The sequence below is a fragment of the Bos taurus genome, chromosome 1 (assembly GCF_002263795.3).
Source record: "Bos taurus isolate L1 Dominette 01449 registration number 42190680 breed Hereford chromosome 1, ARS-UCD2.0, whole genome shotgun sequence".
In the NCBI taxonomy this organism is placed as follows: domain Eukaryota; kingdom Metazoa; phylum Chordata; class Mammalia; order Artiodactyla; family Bovidae; genus Bos; species Bos taurus.
In genome coordinates, this window is record NC_037328.1 from 148,440,646 (window position 1) to 148,456,519 (window position 15,874).

The 15,874-nt window shown below is 48.2% G+C and overlaps 1 protein-coding gene across 1 annotated transcript; it reads left to right on the forward strand.

The window, feature by feature from the left end:
* Nucleotides 1-270: 270 nt before the first annotated feature.
* Nucleotides 271-10,058, forward strand: CBR3 (carbonyl reductase 3). Its single transcript, NM_001075734.1, is given in 3 exon segments — nt 271-713; nt 2,540-2,647; nt 9,569-10,058. Coding segments are annotated over 3 exon segments (834 nt in total). The 5' UTR covers nt 271-424; the 3' UTR covers nt 10,006-10,058.
* The last annotated feature ends 5,816 nt before the right edge of the window (nt 10,059-15,874 follow it).

Here is a 15,874-nt window from a genome sequence, read left to right on the forward strand (position 1 = left end):
ACTTGTTTTTCTCCTTTGGGGTTTCTCCTGCGCTAGTTTCTTCATTCAAACTGCAGTAAATCTTCAGACCCTTTCGACTCACCACTGTCTGGGTTCTGCTTTAGGGGAACCCCCTCTCCACCCCCGTAGACCACTGCTTGGCTCAGTTGTGGCTCAGAGGCGGGATCAACAGTGGGCGCTTCGCGGGGAGGGGGCGGACCCGGGAATGGGGCGTTACAAAACATTCAGGAACAGACCGCCCCTCCCAGGAGGGGAGGGATCGAGGACCGGAGCCTCTTTCTCTACAAGTCACAGCGCTGGAGCCTAGAACCCAGTTCTTCCTGGCTTCTCAGACTGTGGACCGGCCTCCGCAGCGCGCGCCGCAGGTGGCCCACGGCCCGGATCGCTCTCCACCCAAGGGCCCCGCGCTCCCTCCACACCGGCCATGTCGTCCTACACCCGCGTGGCGCTGGTCACCGGGGCCAACAAGGGGATCGGCTTTGCCATCGCGCGCGACCTGTGCCGGGAGTTCCCGGGGGACGTGGTGCTCACGGCGCGGGACAAGGCGCGGGGTCGGGCGGCCGTGCAGCAGCTGCAGGCGGAGGGCCTGAGCCCCCGTTTCCACCAGCTGGACATCGACGACCTGCAGAGCATCCGCGCCTTGCGCGACTTCCTGCGCAAGGAGTACGGGGGGCTCAACGTGCTGGTCAACAACGCGGGCATCGCCTTCAAGAGTAGGTGAAGGGGGTGGTGGGAGGTCTCCGGCTCTCCGAGGGCGCCCCGCGACGAATTGCACGCGCCCCCCGCCCCCACCAGTCCACTGGAGTGATCGGAAAGGCAGCGCCCGCCCCTCGGGATGCGCTCAGCTCTCGCCTCCCACGGCTGGTTCTCGCTTCCCACGGAGTCTTGGGAGCGGTTCGTTTCGCTCGAGAGCAGCCGCGGTGCCGGGCACAGCGTGCCCCGCCTGCCCGCCGGCCTGTGCGGGCCTGTGAGCCACAGTGCTCCACCCGGGACCCTCCCAGAACCATCAGCTGCTGAGTTTTGCAAGAGAGTCGGTCTCCGAGGAGGGGACCACGCCCTGCTAAGCTCATCAGCTTTCTAATGCCAGAAACATTTGCTCTGCGAAGGGTCTCCAAGCTCTCTTTGGGCTTTCGCTTTCCCTCAAAGGGCGCATTCATAGACACCAGGAGGCATCTGCTCGGGACAGGAAGTGAGTCTCAGAGACACGGATTAGCGCGCATATGCACGCTAGTGGACTTGGGTCTCTTTAACGCAGGGCTTTGATAGGCTCTGGCAAAAAGGAAGCGAGTGTGGTTCCCACCCCCAGGGAAGCTCGGCTTGTTATCAAACATAGACGGTTTGTTCTGGGTTTTTCTTTTTTAAGGGTGGTTTTAAGTAGCATCTTTCTTTGGAGAGGGGCAGGGAGATGGAGATTACTTGCTCCATGACTCGAATAAGAAAGTTATTGATCTGCCTTGTGCTGCGGGTAGAAATAAAAGGCCGGCCTCACTTACAACCTAATGGGAAAGAGAACTCTAAGAGGCCGAGCGGAGGAAAACGAAGCATTGTGAAGCCTGTCTTCATTTCCCTCGGCCTTGGGCGTTGGACCGCCCGGGGCACCCGTTGGGGCAACTCAGTCTGCCGGGTTTTCTGCGCGCTCAGGCGGGGAGTTGGCGGACACCCCCTCGGAGCCCGCAGCTGAGGGATGGGTGGACAACACATGGGGGGCATACTGACCTCATCTGGCAACCCTCGCCCCTCAGCGTTTGGACCCTCGACCAGCAGTACCTGCGACCCTGGGAACTGCGGGAATCGCAGAACGGCCAGCCTCAGACGGACACCTGCTGAACTGTAATCTGCATTTTAGCAGAATCGCCAGGTGCCTCCTCCTATGCCCTTTCAAGATGGGTTTGACCACTGCTGCTCCAAGTGTAGCTCACAAACCGGTAGTTGGAGCGTCACCTGGGAACTGAATTAGAAATGCAAATTATGAAGCCCCACCCCGGAACTCCTTAATCCCAAACTCTGGGGGCAGGGCCCAGAAAGCTGTGTTCTAACAGGCCCTGCGGATGCTTCAGATAGAGGCTGGACGTCTGAGAACCATCAGCCTCCTGCTTTTAAACATCTTTGCCTGGGCTGGATCTCCGTTGTTGTGCCGGCTTTTCTCTAGCTGTGGCAAGTCGGGACGGCTGTCTGGTTGTATGCAGGCTTCTCACTGCAGTGGCTTCTCTTGTCGCAGAGCAAGGGCTCTAGGGTGCTCGGGCTTCAGTAGTTGTGGCACAGGGTCTCAGTAGTTGCGGCTCCAGGGCCCTAGAGCACAGGCTCAATGGTTGTGGCCCACGGGCTTAGCTGTTCTGCAGCACGTGGGATCTTCCCGGATCAGGGATGGAACACATGTCCCCTGCATTGGCAGGCAGATTCCTTACCACTGAGCCACCAGGGGAGCCCTTGAAATTGTTTTAGTTACCTTGCTTTGCTTTTAATCTGAGGTAAGATCCACTTTGTCTTGAGAATTTCAGGGGGGAAATGTGTGACTTTGTTTCCTCCTCTTTTTGAAAAGCTGATGACCCAACACCCTTTGACATTCAAGCTGAGATGACGCTGAAGACAAACTTCTTTGCCACGAGAAACGTCTGCACCGAATTACTGCCTATAGTCAAACCTCATGGTGAGTCCAGCTTTGCTGACCGTCAGGTTGTCTCCCTTAGCAAGGAGTGAGCCACAGGGACCCGTCCCCCAGGAGTCTTCCAGGTGGGCTATTTCTCCGTAGGGGAAAAAAATAGAAAGCTGTGTTATCTTCTCACAGTACCTGGCTTCTCATCTGAACATTTCAGCTTTATTGAAAGACAGGTACTTTACTGTTCAGTTGCCAAGTTGTGTCCAACTCTTCGAGACTCCATGGACTGCAGACCGCCAGGTTTCCGTGTCCCTCACCATCTCCCGGAGTCTGCCCAGGTTCATGCCCATTGAATCGGTGATGCCATCCAACCATCTCATCCCGTACCAAATTTAGGGAAGAATTATTTCACTTTTCCTTCCTGACTTGTGTGTTGGTAGGCATGAGTTCCCTTAGCCGAGTCTAGATACGTACATGTGTAGATACCCGATTCATTGAGGAGAAGGGGATGACAGAAGATGGGATGGTTGGATGGCATCACTGACGCAATGGACTTGAGTTTGAGTAAGCTCTGGGAGTTGGTGATGGACAGGGAAGCCTGGCGTCCTGTAGTCCACGGGGTCACAGAGAGTCGGACATGCCTGAGCAATTGAACTGAACTGAAGGAAGGAGAGGGGATCTAAATGTACCATTTTGCAAATGGCTACCCAGTTGTCCCATCACCATTTTTTAAAGGCTCAACTCCCACCTCCTGCAAAACAACAACAATAAAAGATATGTATGATCCATAGCAATCTTGGGTCCCAAGTCATTAACTCAACCCTAGAAGGAGAAGGTGTTGCCAAGTCCCATAAGGCATCTTGCCTTTGAGCAACCTCAGTGAGTTCTTCTCAACTCCCCAAGGTGACCATCCTCACCCAGCTCACCTGGGGCCTGGGGAAAGGGTCTGTTCTTGCATGATTATGAATTTGTCTGTATTCTTTTCTTCTTGTACCAACCTTTGCCAAGCTGATTCAGAACATCCAGAGGAAACTTTTCTTTATTAGGAAATATCTTACCCACACCTTCACATATTCACTAAATAACATTTATTACTGTTTCCACAAGCATGTATTGAGCACCTACCATCAGATCAGATCAGATCAGTCGCTCAGTCGTGTCTGACTCTGCAACCCCATGAATCGAAGCACGCCAGGCCTCCCTGTCCATCACCAACTCCCGGAGTTCACTCAGACTCACATCCATCGAGTCGGTGATGCCATCCAGCCATCTCATCCTCTGTCCTCCCCTTCTCCTCCTGCCCCCAATCCCTCCCAGCATCAGAGTCTTTTCCAATGAGTCAACTCTTCGAATGAGGTGGCCAAAGTACTGGAGTTTCAGCTTTAGCATCATTCCTTCCAAAGAAATCCCAGGGCTGATCTTCAGAATGGACTGGTTGGATCTCCTTGCAGTCCAAGGGACTCTCAAGAGTCTTCTCCAACACCACAGTTCCAAAGCATCAGTTCTTCGGCACTCAGCCTTCTTCACAGTCCAACTCTCACATCCATACATGACCACAGGAAAAACCATAGCCTTGACTAGACGAACTTTTGTTGGCAAAGTAATGTCTCTGCTTTTCAATATGCTATCTAGGTTGGTCATAATTTTCCTTCCAAGGAGTAAGCGTCTTTTAATTTCATGGCTGCAGTCACCATCTGCAGTGATTTTGGAGCCCAGAAAAATAAAGTCTGACACTGTTTCCACTCTTTCCCCATCTATTTCCCATGAAGTGGTGGGACCAGATGCCATGATCTTCGTTTTCTGAATGTTGAGCTTTAAGCCAACTTTTTCACTTTCCACTTTCACTTTCATCAAGGGGCTTTTGAGTTCCTCTTCACTTTCTGCCATAAGGGTGGTGTCATCTGCATATCTGAGGTTATTGAGATTTCTCCCAGCAATCTTGATTCCAGCTTGTGCTTCTTCCAGTCCAGCATTTCTCATGATGTACTCTGCATATAAGTTAAATAAACAGGGTGACAATATACAGCCTTGACGTACTCCTTTTCCTATTTGGAACCAGTCTGTTGTTCCATGTCCAGTTCTAACTGTTGCTTCCTGACCTGCATACAAATTTCTCAAGAGGCAGATCAGGTGTTCTGGTATTCCCATCCCTTTCAGAATTTTCCACAGTTTATTGTGATCCACACAGTCAAAGGCTTTGGCATAGTCAATAAAGCAGAAATAGATGTTTTTCTGGAACTCTCTTGCTTTTTCCATGATCCAGCAGATGTTGGCAATTTGATCTCTGGTTCCTCTGCCTTTTTTAAAACCAGCTTGAACATTACTCTGGCACCTGGGTTACAGTGGTGAGTGTTGTGGGCACAGACAGTCCTGTTCATGGAGCACAGTCCAGTCGGGGAGACTGTCACTGACAAAGAACACTAACTGTGTAAATTACAATTGTGCTGCAAGATGGGGACAGAAGGCTGGCTTCCCCGAGGACTTTCTTTCCAAGAAATCAATCATGATTCTTAGGAAAAGAAGAGCTCTGTAGTTTTTTTTCTTGGAAATGTGCTTTCCTTAACTGAACGTTTTGAATAAAGATGATCTCAGGTGCAGATATTTAAATCTAAAAAGATGCATGGTAAGAGATCCACCTGCCTGCCCATCCCCAGTTTCCACAGGTAATTCTCTTGGTTTCTTTAGTGGGATGGGATCGTAGAAAGCTCACAGGTAAGAGTTGCAAGTGCTGGTTGAAGGAAGCTTTGGGGCCAGAGGCATGGAGTTGGTGAGTGCCCAGGGCCAGGGGGATGGAGTTTTTATAATTTGATCGATTGGTTGATTGATTTCTGGCTGTGCTGGCTGTTGCTCGGGCTCTTCTGGAGTCACACTGAGGAGAGGCTATTCTTCACTGTGGCGTGCAGCCTTTTCCTCGCAGTGACGCCTCTTGTGGGGAATTCGGGTTCTAGGGCGAGAGCTTCAATAGTTGTTGTTCCTGGGCTCTGGAGCACAGCTCAGTATTTGTGGCAATGGGCTTCGTTGTTCCAAGGCCTGTGGGATCTGCCTGGACCAGGGATCGAACCGGTGTCTCCTGCATTGGCAGGTGGATTCTATGTCACTGAGCCAGCAGGGAAAGCCTGGGGATGAAGTTTTTAAAGGCAAATCTAGGGAATTCCCTGGTGGTCCAGTGGCTAAGACTGCTCTCACTGCCAAGAGCCAGGATTCAATCTCTGGTGGGAAACCAAGATCCCACAGCCATGGGGCATGGCCAAAAATAAAATTAAATAAATGCAAGCATTTATTTATTTTCTAAGCAAAAATAAATGTATATAAATTTTTGCTCTCCCTTTAAAAAAAAAAAAGACATTATGTTTGCCACCTGGCTTTCTTCACTTACTGTATCTGGGACTCATTCTGGGTCAGGACAGAAAGCTTTCTTAATCTTTTTTATAGCTGTGTAGTACTTCACTGCAGTTGTGTCTTTTACCAAGTATCAGGAAGTCCTCTCCCTACGGACTTTAGAATCATAGAATTTGAAAGCCGCGAGGTACTGATGAACATTTATGTTCCTACACCTTCAGTTTATAGAAAAGGATATTGAGGCCCAGAAAAGTAAATACAGTCAGGTAGTAATAGAACTGGAAACAGTATCCCCATTTCCTGATTTCAATCACATCAGGATAATTAGTTCTAGTGAGGGAAGGATCACAGTATGTCAAACGACTGTGAACAAGCCATTTTGAAACATAAAAGGAAGCTTCGTGGAGGGTGGGGCCCAGGGATCAACCCAAAGCTGGTCAATCACGGTCTTCAACCAGTTTTCTGTAACAGTAATTATCAAAGCAGGAATCTTCAGTTTGTAACACATTGAGAATAATTGTGACTTTTTGACAAACCTCCTGTTTACCTGGAGGGCAAAACGCTGAACATCATAGCCCCTTGGTTTATAGGGAATCACTTTCTCCCCATTCAAAAGTGATTTAAAGCCACTCTTTTTTTAGCTTTATAATATCGCTTTAAAGAAAGCTATCCAGCTCGCTTGTTGGTTCAAGATCGAGTGAATACGTCAAGCAACTGTAGAGCCACTTCAGTTCAGTTCCGTCGCTCAGTTGTGTCCGACTCTTTGCGACCCCATGGACTGCAGCACGCCAGGCTTCCCTGTCCATCACCAACTCACCATGCTCAAACGCATGTCCGTTGAGTCGGTGATGCCATCTAACCATCTCATCCTCTGTGGTCCCCTTCTCCTCCCAGCCTTCAGTCTTTCCCAGCAGCAGGGTCTTTTCAAATGAGTCAGTTTTTCGCATCAGGTGGCCAAAGTACTGGAGTTTCAGCTTCAGCATCAGTCCTTCCAATGGATATTCAGGACTTGTTATTACTTTTAAATTTCCTTCAGGATGGACTGGTTGGATCTCCTTGCAGTCCAAGGGACTCTCAAGACATTGTTGGCATGTCTCTGCTTTTTAATATGTTGAGCCACTAGGGGGAGCTATATGCCCACTCTTTCCAGGATGCTATAGCGTTTGCAGACAGGTGGGTCCACCTGACACTCAGCAAAGGGTGGTGGCGATGAGGGTGCGTCTCAGTCCTTCTCAGGGCTGATTGGGCCAACTTAACCGCTGCCACACAGAGGTGTGCCCTGAGATCAAAGAAGATGCCTCTTCCTCTTAGAAGGTTATTTCCACCAAAGGCATAGAGCAGCTCCTGCAATTTTTTTTCTTTTCTTTCCTGCTTTGCTGTTTGAATTTAATTCCTTGTAGCAGCCAAGCATTTGAGAACAAAGCTGCTTAGCAAGTAATGAAGAACGTAACTTCAGCAAAGCAGAATTCCTGATCAAAATATTGAGACGAATATAATCATTAAAATAAAAAAAATCTTGCCAATTCAAACTGGGGGAAATACTATAAAACAATGGCTTAGAGGCTTCAAGCTCACTGTCAACTGCTCTAGACTAAAACAGACTAAAAAGGACAACTAAACGCAATCGGTGATTCCACATTGGACCCTGGATGAAAAAAAAACCAAAAACTTGTAAAGGAAGATTATTGAGACAATCCGGGAGACTTGAATATGGACTATATTTAGATAATACTGTTGTACCCTGATAAATAGCTTGAGTATGATCACCTTTGTGGTTATGGAAGGGAGCGTCCTTACTTATGTATACTAAAGTGTTTAAGGTGAAGCCTTACACTACCTCTGGAGAAGGGAACGAAAGGCTACCCACTCCAGTATTCTGGTCTGGAGAATTCCATGGATTCTATAGTCCATGAAGTCACAAAGAGTCAGACACGAATGACTGACTTTCACTTTATGCAGGGTGAAGTGAAGTTGCTAAGTCGTGTCCAACTCTTTGCAACCCCATGGACTGTAGCCTACCACGCTCCTCCATCCATGGAATTTTCCAGGCAAGAGTACTGGAGTGGGTTGCCATTTCCTTCTCCAGGGGATCTTCCCAACCCAGGGATCAAACCTGGGTCTTCCTCATTGCAGGTAGATGCTTTACCATCTGAGCCACCAGGGAAGCCCTACTTTATGCTACCTGTCTACAATTAACAGAAAGAGTGAAAGAGAATGTGGCAAAAAGCTTAACAGTTAGTGAACTCAGCTGCAGGTTATATGGAAGTGGAAGTGAAGTCGCTCAGTCATGTCCGACTTTTTGCGACCACATGGACTGTAGCCTACCAGGCTCCGCCATCTATGGGATTTTCCAGGCAAGAGTGCTGGAGTGGGTTGCCATTTCCTTCTCCAGGGGATCTTCCCAACCCAGGGATTGAACCCAGGTCTCCCGCATTGGAGGCAGACGCTTTACCGTCTGAGCCACCAGGGAAGCCTACAGGTTTTATGGATGTCTACTAAAGTATTCTTGCAAATCCTGTGTAGGCTGCAAAGTTTTTCAAAGTTAAGAGTTTGGAAAGAAATAGGTATTACAAGAGAGAGAGAAAAGGAAGGAAGGAATGAAGGAAAAGAAAAGAAAACACTGAAGAGTCTTAGGTGCTGGGGATGACATGGGATGCTCAGGCACAAGGCCAGAGTGAGGGTGTCTCCATATGGGGCTGGGCCCTCAAGGACACCCCAGCAAGCTCACATCCCACCCCACAAATGTGCACCTCTGGCGAATGCCGCTTACAAAGTGAAATAAAATCCAGTTATTCTGTTGGATGCAGTGAACATGGATCCAGGATAACATGGGAGAAAAGAACTCCCCAAATCTGGTGTTTCTTGATGTTGGACAAAATGTGTAAAGTCACACATTTACTGGTTTGGGGATTTCCACCAATGCTTCAGATTGCTTTCTAGTTTTTGGCCTATTTTATGTTATGGACAGAACTGTCTGTTTAGTAGCCGTGAATAGTTGCTAATATGAAGATGAACTCATTAAACTATATTTAATTATTTGTTAACTACGGGCTAAAAAAATAGTGATGAAAATCAAATCCGGGTTGGAGACGCAACCCCTTCCGCATGTGAGAGTATCCATCATTAAGGACAGACAAGGGTCATCGGCAAGGGATGGCTTGACTCTGACTTTGGCACTCAGGTATGCCGAGGTGGCCCCTTGGCCCTAGGAAATAATCTAAAGGTGAGGGCGCTGACTCCAGGAAAGCAAGTTCACAAACATCTGGAATTGTGTGTGTGTGTGTGTGTGTGTGTGTGTGTAGGGGGTGTGTTTCACCAAACTGCCTGGTGATCCTACTGCAGACCTGCCTCCTGTTCACCTAATGGAAAATCACTGCTCTTTAGCCCATGTTATCAATGGAATTATGTTCTCATTATGTTCTTTTTGGGAGAACAAAGTGCAAAAAGTTAAAATCCACAGGTGCCTTCTTGTGTCTTTTTCAAATGCCTTTTGGAGCTTTTTGTAATGACTGGTAGAATCATTTCTTAAATCAGAAATTAAGCCTGCCCCATGACTGAATCGCATGTTTGTCAGCAATCAACCAGTGATGGTGTATTTGTGACACGCTTCCATGTTTCGTTATCCTGTTTCAGGCAGAGTGGTGAACGTCAGTAGTTCACAGGGCTCCCAAGCCCTTGAAAACTGCAGCGAAGATCTGCAAGAGAAGTTCCGGTGTGAGACGCTCACAGAGGAAGACCTGGTGGACCTCATGAAGAAGTTTGTGGAGGATACGAAAAACGAGGTGCATGAGAGGGAGGGCTGGCCCAACTCGGCCTATGGGGTGTCCAAACTGGGGGTCACAGTCTTATCGAGAATCCTGGCCCGGCGCCTGGAGGAGAAGAGGAAAGCCGACAGGATTCTGCTGAACGCATGCTGCCCCGGGTGGGTGAAGACGGACTTGGGGGGCGCTCATGCCTCCAGGACAGTGGAGGAGGGGGCTGAGACTCCCGTCTACCTGGCCCTCCTGCCGCCAGATGCCACCGAGCCCCATGGTCAGCTAGTTCGGGACAAAGTTGTCCAAAACTGGTGAATGTCTGCTGCAGCCCTCGAGGCTTAATAAATGTCTGAGGAGTGAATGAAGGAGTTGTGGCATGGTAGTTTGATTCTGTTTCTGTCCTTGGGGAGCCTCGATGACAGTCTCCTCGTGAGAAAGCGTCTGGTTCTGGAAGGGAGCTGAGCAATTTTGTTCTGCCCAAACTCTAGCCCTGAGAGGGAGACAAACCTAGTCCAGTCCAGTTAAGTTCAGTTGCTCAGTCACGTCTGACTCTTTGCGACCCCATGGACTGCAGCACACCAGGCTTCCTTGTCCATCACCAACGCCTGACCTTGTTCAAACTCATGTCCGTTGAGTCGGTGATGCCATCCAACCATCTCATCCTCTGTCGTCCTCTTCTCCTCCTGCCTTCAATCTTTCCCAGCATCAGGGTCTTTTCAATTGAGTCAGTTCTTCGCATCAGGTGGCCAAAGTATTGGAATTTCAACTTCAGCATCAGTCCTTAAAATGAATATCCAGGACTGATTTCCTTGAGAATTGACTGGTTGAATCTCTTTGCAATCCAAGGGACTCTCAAGAGTCTTCTACAACACCACAATTCAAAAGCATCAATTCTTCAGCACTCAGCTTTCTTTATAGTCCAAATCTCACATCCATACATGACTACTACAAAAACCATAGCCTTAACTAGATGGACCTTTGTTGGCAAAGTAATGTCTCTGCTTTTTAATATGCTGTCTAGGTTGGTCATAGCTTTTCTTCCAAGGAGCAAGTGTCTTTTAATTGCATGGCTGCAGTTACCATCTGCAGTAATTTTGGAGCCCCCCAAAATAAAGTCTGCCACTGTTTCCACGGTTTCCCCATCTATTTGCCATGACGTGATGGGACCGGATGCCAGGATCTTAGTTTTCTGAATGTTGAGCTTTAAGCCAACTTTTTCACTCTCCTCTTTCACTTTCATCAAGAGGCTCTTTAGTTCTTCACTTTCTGCCATAAGGGTGGTGTCATCTGCATATCTGAGATTATTGATATTTCTCCCGGTAATCTTGATTCCAGCTTGTGCTTCATCCAGCCCAGCGTTTCTCATGATGTACTCTGCATATAAGTTAAATAAGCAGCGTGACAATATACAGCCTTGACGTACAAACTAGCCCAGTGGTCACCAAATATTAGAGGGCAGCAGAGCCACCCCAAGGGTGTGATAAAGCACTGCCCAGCATCGGGGCCCAAGGGCATGCATTTCTAACAAGTTCCCAGGGGCTGCGGGTGTGGGGATGGCACTGAGAGAACCACAAGTCTCCTGAGTGGCCCCAGGGCTGCAGAGCGGGTCCCATCCATGTTCAGCTGTCCCTTCCTATTTCTTTCTTTTTTATCAGGCTCTTTTTTTTTCTTTTTAATTTATTTGGCTGCACCAGGTCTTAGTTGCAGCATGTGGGATCTAGTTTCCCCGACCGCAGATCGAACCCGGACCTCCTGCATGGGAAGCGCAGAGTCTTAACCACCGGACCACCGGGAAAGTCCCTCCCTGGCTGTTTCTATAAATGCATCCTGTTTCCTTAGTTCTGCCACCCAGCTTTATAACTCATTCTGGTTTCCTGTATTTGAGTACACTGAAACTCGTTCCAACACATATGAAGTACGGCTTGAAGGACTTGGGAGGGATGTCCTTACTTGTTGGGTTCTGGTTTCCTCCACAGTGGGTTTCCCATCCAGATTTTGCATTCTCTGTTCTTCCCAGGATGTGTGCCACTCCCCTCATCTCATTCATCCTGAGCAACTTTGTCCGGGCCATTTCTTTGCTCCGACAGATGTGGATACTGTCTTCTTAACCTGTTCTGCTCCCCTGTGAGCTCCAGCCCAGGGTGATGCTTCAGAGGCCTCCCTGAGCCTCTGTCATCATCTCTAACAACAGGCAACTCCACCACTTTCAAACAGAATTGGTTTTGCAACCAGCCTCCTCAGTTCTGGTTATACCCTGTAGATTAAAAAAAAAAAAGCCTTGGTGACTAAAGGATGTTACAAAAGACAAGAAATATACTTGCAAAGAAAGTAGTGACTTTGCAAAGTAGCCCAATCTGTTTCTTCTTTTTTTTTTTTTTTTGGTCTCTGGCCATGTCCCGACTTGGTATTTTTTGGATCAGCATGTAGCCCACTCAGAAGTCACTTTTCATGACTTCCCTGGTGGTTCAGTGGTTAAGAATCTGCCTTGTAATGCAGGGGACGCAGGTTCGATCCCTGGTCAGGGAACTAAGATCCCACGTGCCATGGGGCAACTAAGCCCAAGCGCCACAACGAAGATCCTTAGTGTCTCAACTAAGACCCAATGCAGACAAAAATAAGTTAATATTTAGAAAAAATGAAAGCTTTCAAAAGAGTCAAGACTTTAGAAAAAATGGCTAGCCAAACAAGAAAAACCCAACATGTACAGGATGGACAAAATACAAAGGAAAGTAACCACAGATTTACCTCAAGTTTGTGATGGACTGTGCACAGTAAGAAACAGCAACGTTCTCCTTGCTTATGACCACGAGGATCACGTCCCAATTCCTGACAATAGCACTGCAGACGTAAGGCGTAACCCTGCTTTCCATTCGGGGAAATCGTGAAGTATGGAAATGTTCAAGCTTTCGTGTACGTGGAGGACCAGGACTAACCAGGTGACACTGGTATTTCTGATCCATGACAGGGGGCAAGGTATTTATGATTCTCGATTCTATGACTTGCAATGGCAGCCTGGCTTCTCACAACCCTCACGTCACTTTTCCATCCACTTTGTGTAGAGGGAAGTCTGAATCACTTCCTCTAACCTTCCCTACACTGCGTGATCAAATATTCGTCTCAGACCATAGCTCCTAAGACATTTTAATGTCAGCTTGCCTGGTTCTAAAAGCATTCTAATAGCTTTCAATAAGTTTCCTGAATACCTTTCCTACTCTGGCCTTTCAGCAGCCAGCCTCCAGACTCCTGCCGATGATGGGCAGGAGCACAGGAACCATGGAGCACTTTTAGGCTCTGCCTGATGGGGTTAGACAGGAAATGCACGCCTAAACAGGCCAATCCCTTTCTTCTCCTTTTTTTTTGTTTTTTTTGGTCTCTGGCCATGTCCTGACTTGGTATTTTTTGGATCAGCATGTAGCACACTCAAAAGACCCCTAATTGTAAGCTGCTGATCAGAGTGGCATTCCTCATTCTCATGTAAAGGTCAGAGGGGGCTCTTACTGAAGATCATCCCAGCAGCCTCTTCCTGAGAATTCTCTCCTGGCCCCATTTGCCCTGCTTGTTCCCATGTGAGTAGCTGCAGCAGCTGCAAGGTGACTGTCCTGCCAGCCTCTGTTTACTGCGCCAGTTGCAGGCCTTTCCTCTGAAGAGCCTGACCAGCTGGGCTGGATCAGGGAGTGAGCGCAGCTGCTCCTGTGAGTGACCGCGCCCCACCTCCTGTTGCCTAAGGAGCCTGGGGAGCCAGGCACAGTCAGAGAAGGACGCAGCGAAGGAAAGCAGCTTCAGGGAGCAGACTTGTGGACACAGGGTGGGAAGGAGAGGTGGGACAGAGAGAGTACCGCTGAAACACGTGCACTACCGCGTGTGAAATAACCGGCTGCTGGGAGCCCAACCCGCGCAACCGACATAGATGGGATTCGGTGAGGGGTGGGAGGGGGCTTCCAGAGGGAGGCTGTGTGCGTGCTCAGTCATGTTCGACTCTTTGGGACCCCCATGAACTGTAGCTCTCCAGGCTCCTCTGTCCACGGGATTCTCCAGGCAAGAATACTGGAGTGGATTGCCTTTTCCTCCTCCAGGGGCTCCTCCCCGCCCGGGGATCAAACTCAGTTTCTTGCATATCCCGCATTGGCAGGCAGATTCTTTACCGCTAGCGCCACCAAGAGAGAGGGAACATATGTATACTTACAGCTGATTCATGCTGTAAGGCAGAAACCAACATAATATTGTAAAGCAATTATCCTTCGATTAAAAAACAATACTTCAGTTAAAAAAAAAAATAAAATTAAGCAGCTACAGGAACTTCCCTTGTGGTCCAGTGGTTAAGAATCTGCCTTTCAAGCAGGGGACCTGGGTTCAACCTCTGGTTGGGGAACTAAAATCCCATGGGGATACTGAGCACGTGTGCTCTGGAGCCTGCATGCTACAACGAAGACCCAGCACAAATAAACTTTAAAAAGCAGCTACAGACTGCCCCTCCCCCTAAAAGAGGCCCCTCTCCTCACAGGGGCATCCATTCCCCAGCTTCAGATCATCCCTGATATTCTGGATTCTAAGAGATGCCCTAAGAAACTCTTGTACCCTTAAAAGAAGCTGCCCTTTTCCTTAAGATAGTTTGAAATGGCTTATTGTTGCTTACAACCAAAAGGAATCTAACGAATAGTAGTGCATGAAAACGTTTCATAGTATGCTGTAAAGGAAAAAGAACAATATTTAGGCTTGGACTCACAAAGGGGAAAAAATCATGAATTGAGAACCCATGGCATGCTAGGCCATGCTGCTGCTACTGCTGCTGCTGCTAAGTCGCTTCTGTCCTACTCTGTGCGACCCCAGAGACGGCAGCCCACCAGGCTCCCCCGTGGGGTGCCATTTCCTTCTCCAGTGCATGAAAGTGAAAAGTGAAAGTGAAGTCGTTCAGTCATGTCTGAGTCTTCACGACCCCATGGACTGCAGCCTACCAGGCTCCTCCATCCATGGGATTTTCCGGGCAAGAGTACTGGAGTGGGGTGCCATTGCCTTCTCCGATGCTAGGCCATAAGTCATGCTTAATGCTTTCCCAACATTGTTTCATATAATTCTCACCACAGTCCTTTGAGGTAGATTTTCTTTTTAAATATTTTATTTATTGGGCTGCACCAGGTCTTAGTTGCAGTACACAGGATCCTCAATCTTTGCTGTGGCATTTGACTCTTAGCTGTAGCGTGTGGGATCTAGTTCCCTGACCAGCGATGGAACCAGGCCCCCTGCATTGGGATCAGAGAGTCTTAACCACTGGACCACCAGGGAAGTCCCTGAGGTAGCTCTTAATGTCATTTTTCAAATAAATAAAGGTTTGGAGAGGGTGATTAATTTTTCAAGATCGCAAGAGCCAAAAGTCAGAATTGTATCCAGGACTGTTTGACCACAAAATTCCTTGATGCCTAGCACTTGGTACATTCAACTTCACTATTATGAGTCTAAAGATCACAGGCAATTCCTTTGGCGTAAAAATTAGAGGAAATGATACACCAAATCTAAAGGATTTGTAAGCTATATGATTATTAGATCCCCAATCCAGCCTCTGTGTGAACTTTTCCATGAACTAGACAAATGAAATATGGTTTTAAATTGGCATATTTTTAGCAAAATGGATGGACCTAGAGATTGTCATACTGAGTGAAGTAAGTCAGATAGAGAAGGAGAAATACTGTATGACGTCCCTTATATGTGGAATCTAAAAAGAAATGATATGAATGAACTTACTTACAAAACAGAAACACACTCACAGACTTCAGAATGAGATTGTGGTTGCTGAGCGGGAGGATAGGGGGAAGGGCTAGTTAGGAAGTTGGGGATGGACTGCTGTATTTAAAATGGATAACTAACAAGGGCCTGCTGTATAGCACAGGGAACTTTTCTCACTGTCATGTGGCAGCCTGGATGGGAGGAGAGTTTAGGGGAGAATGGATACATGTGAATGTATGGCTGAGTCCCTTCGCTGTTCACCTGGAACTATCCCAGCATTGTTAATAGGCTATGTGCCTGCATGAGTGCTGAGTTGCTTCAGTCGTGTCTGACTCTTTGCCACCCCAGGGACTGTAGCCCACCAGGCTCCTCTGTCCATGGGATCCTCTAAGCAAGAATACTGGAGTGGGTTGCCATGCCCTCCTCCAGGGGATCTTCCTGACCCAGGGATTGAACCTGTGTCTCC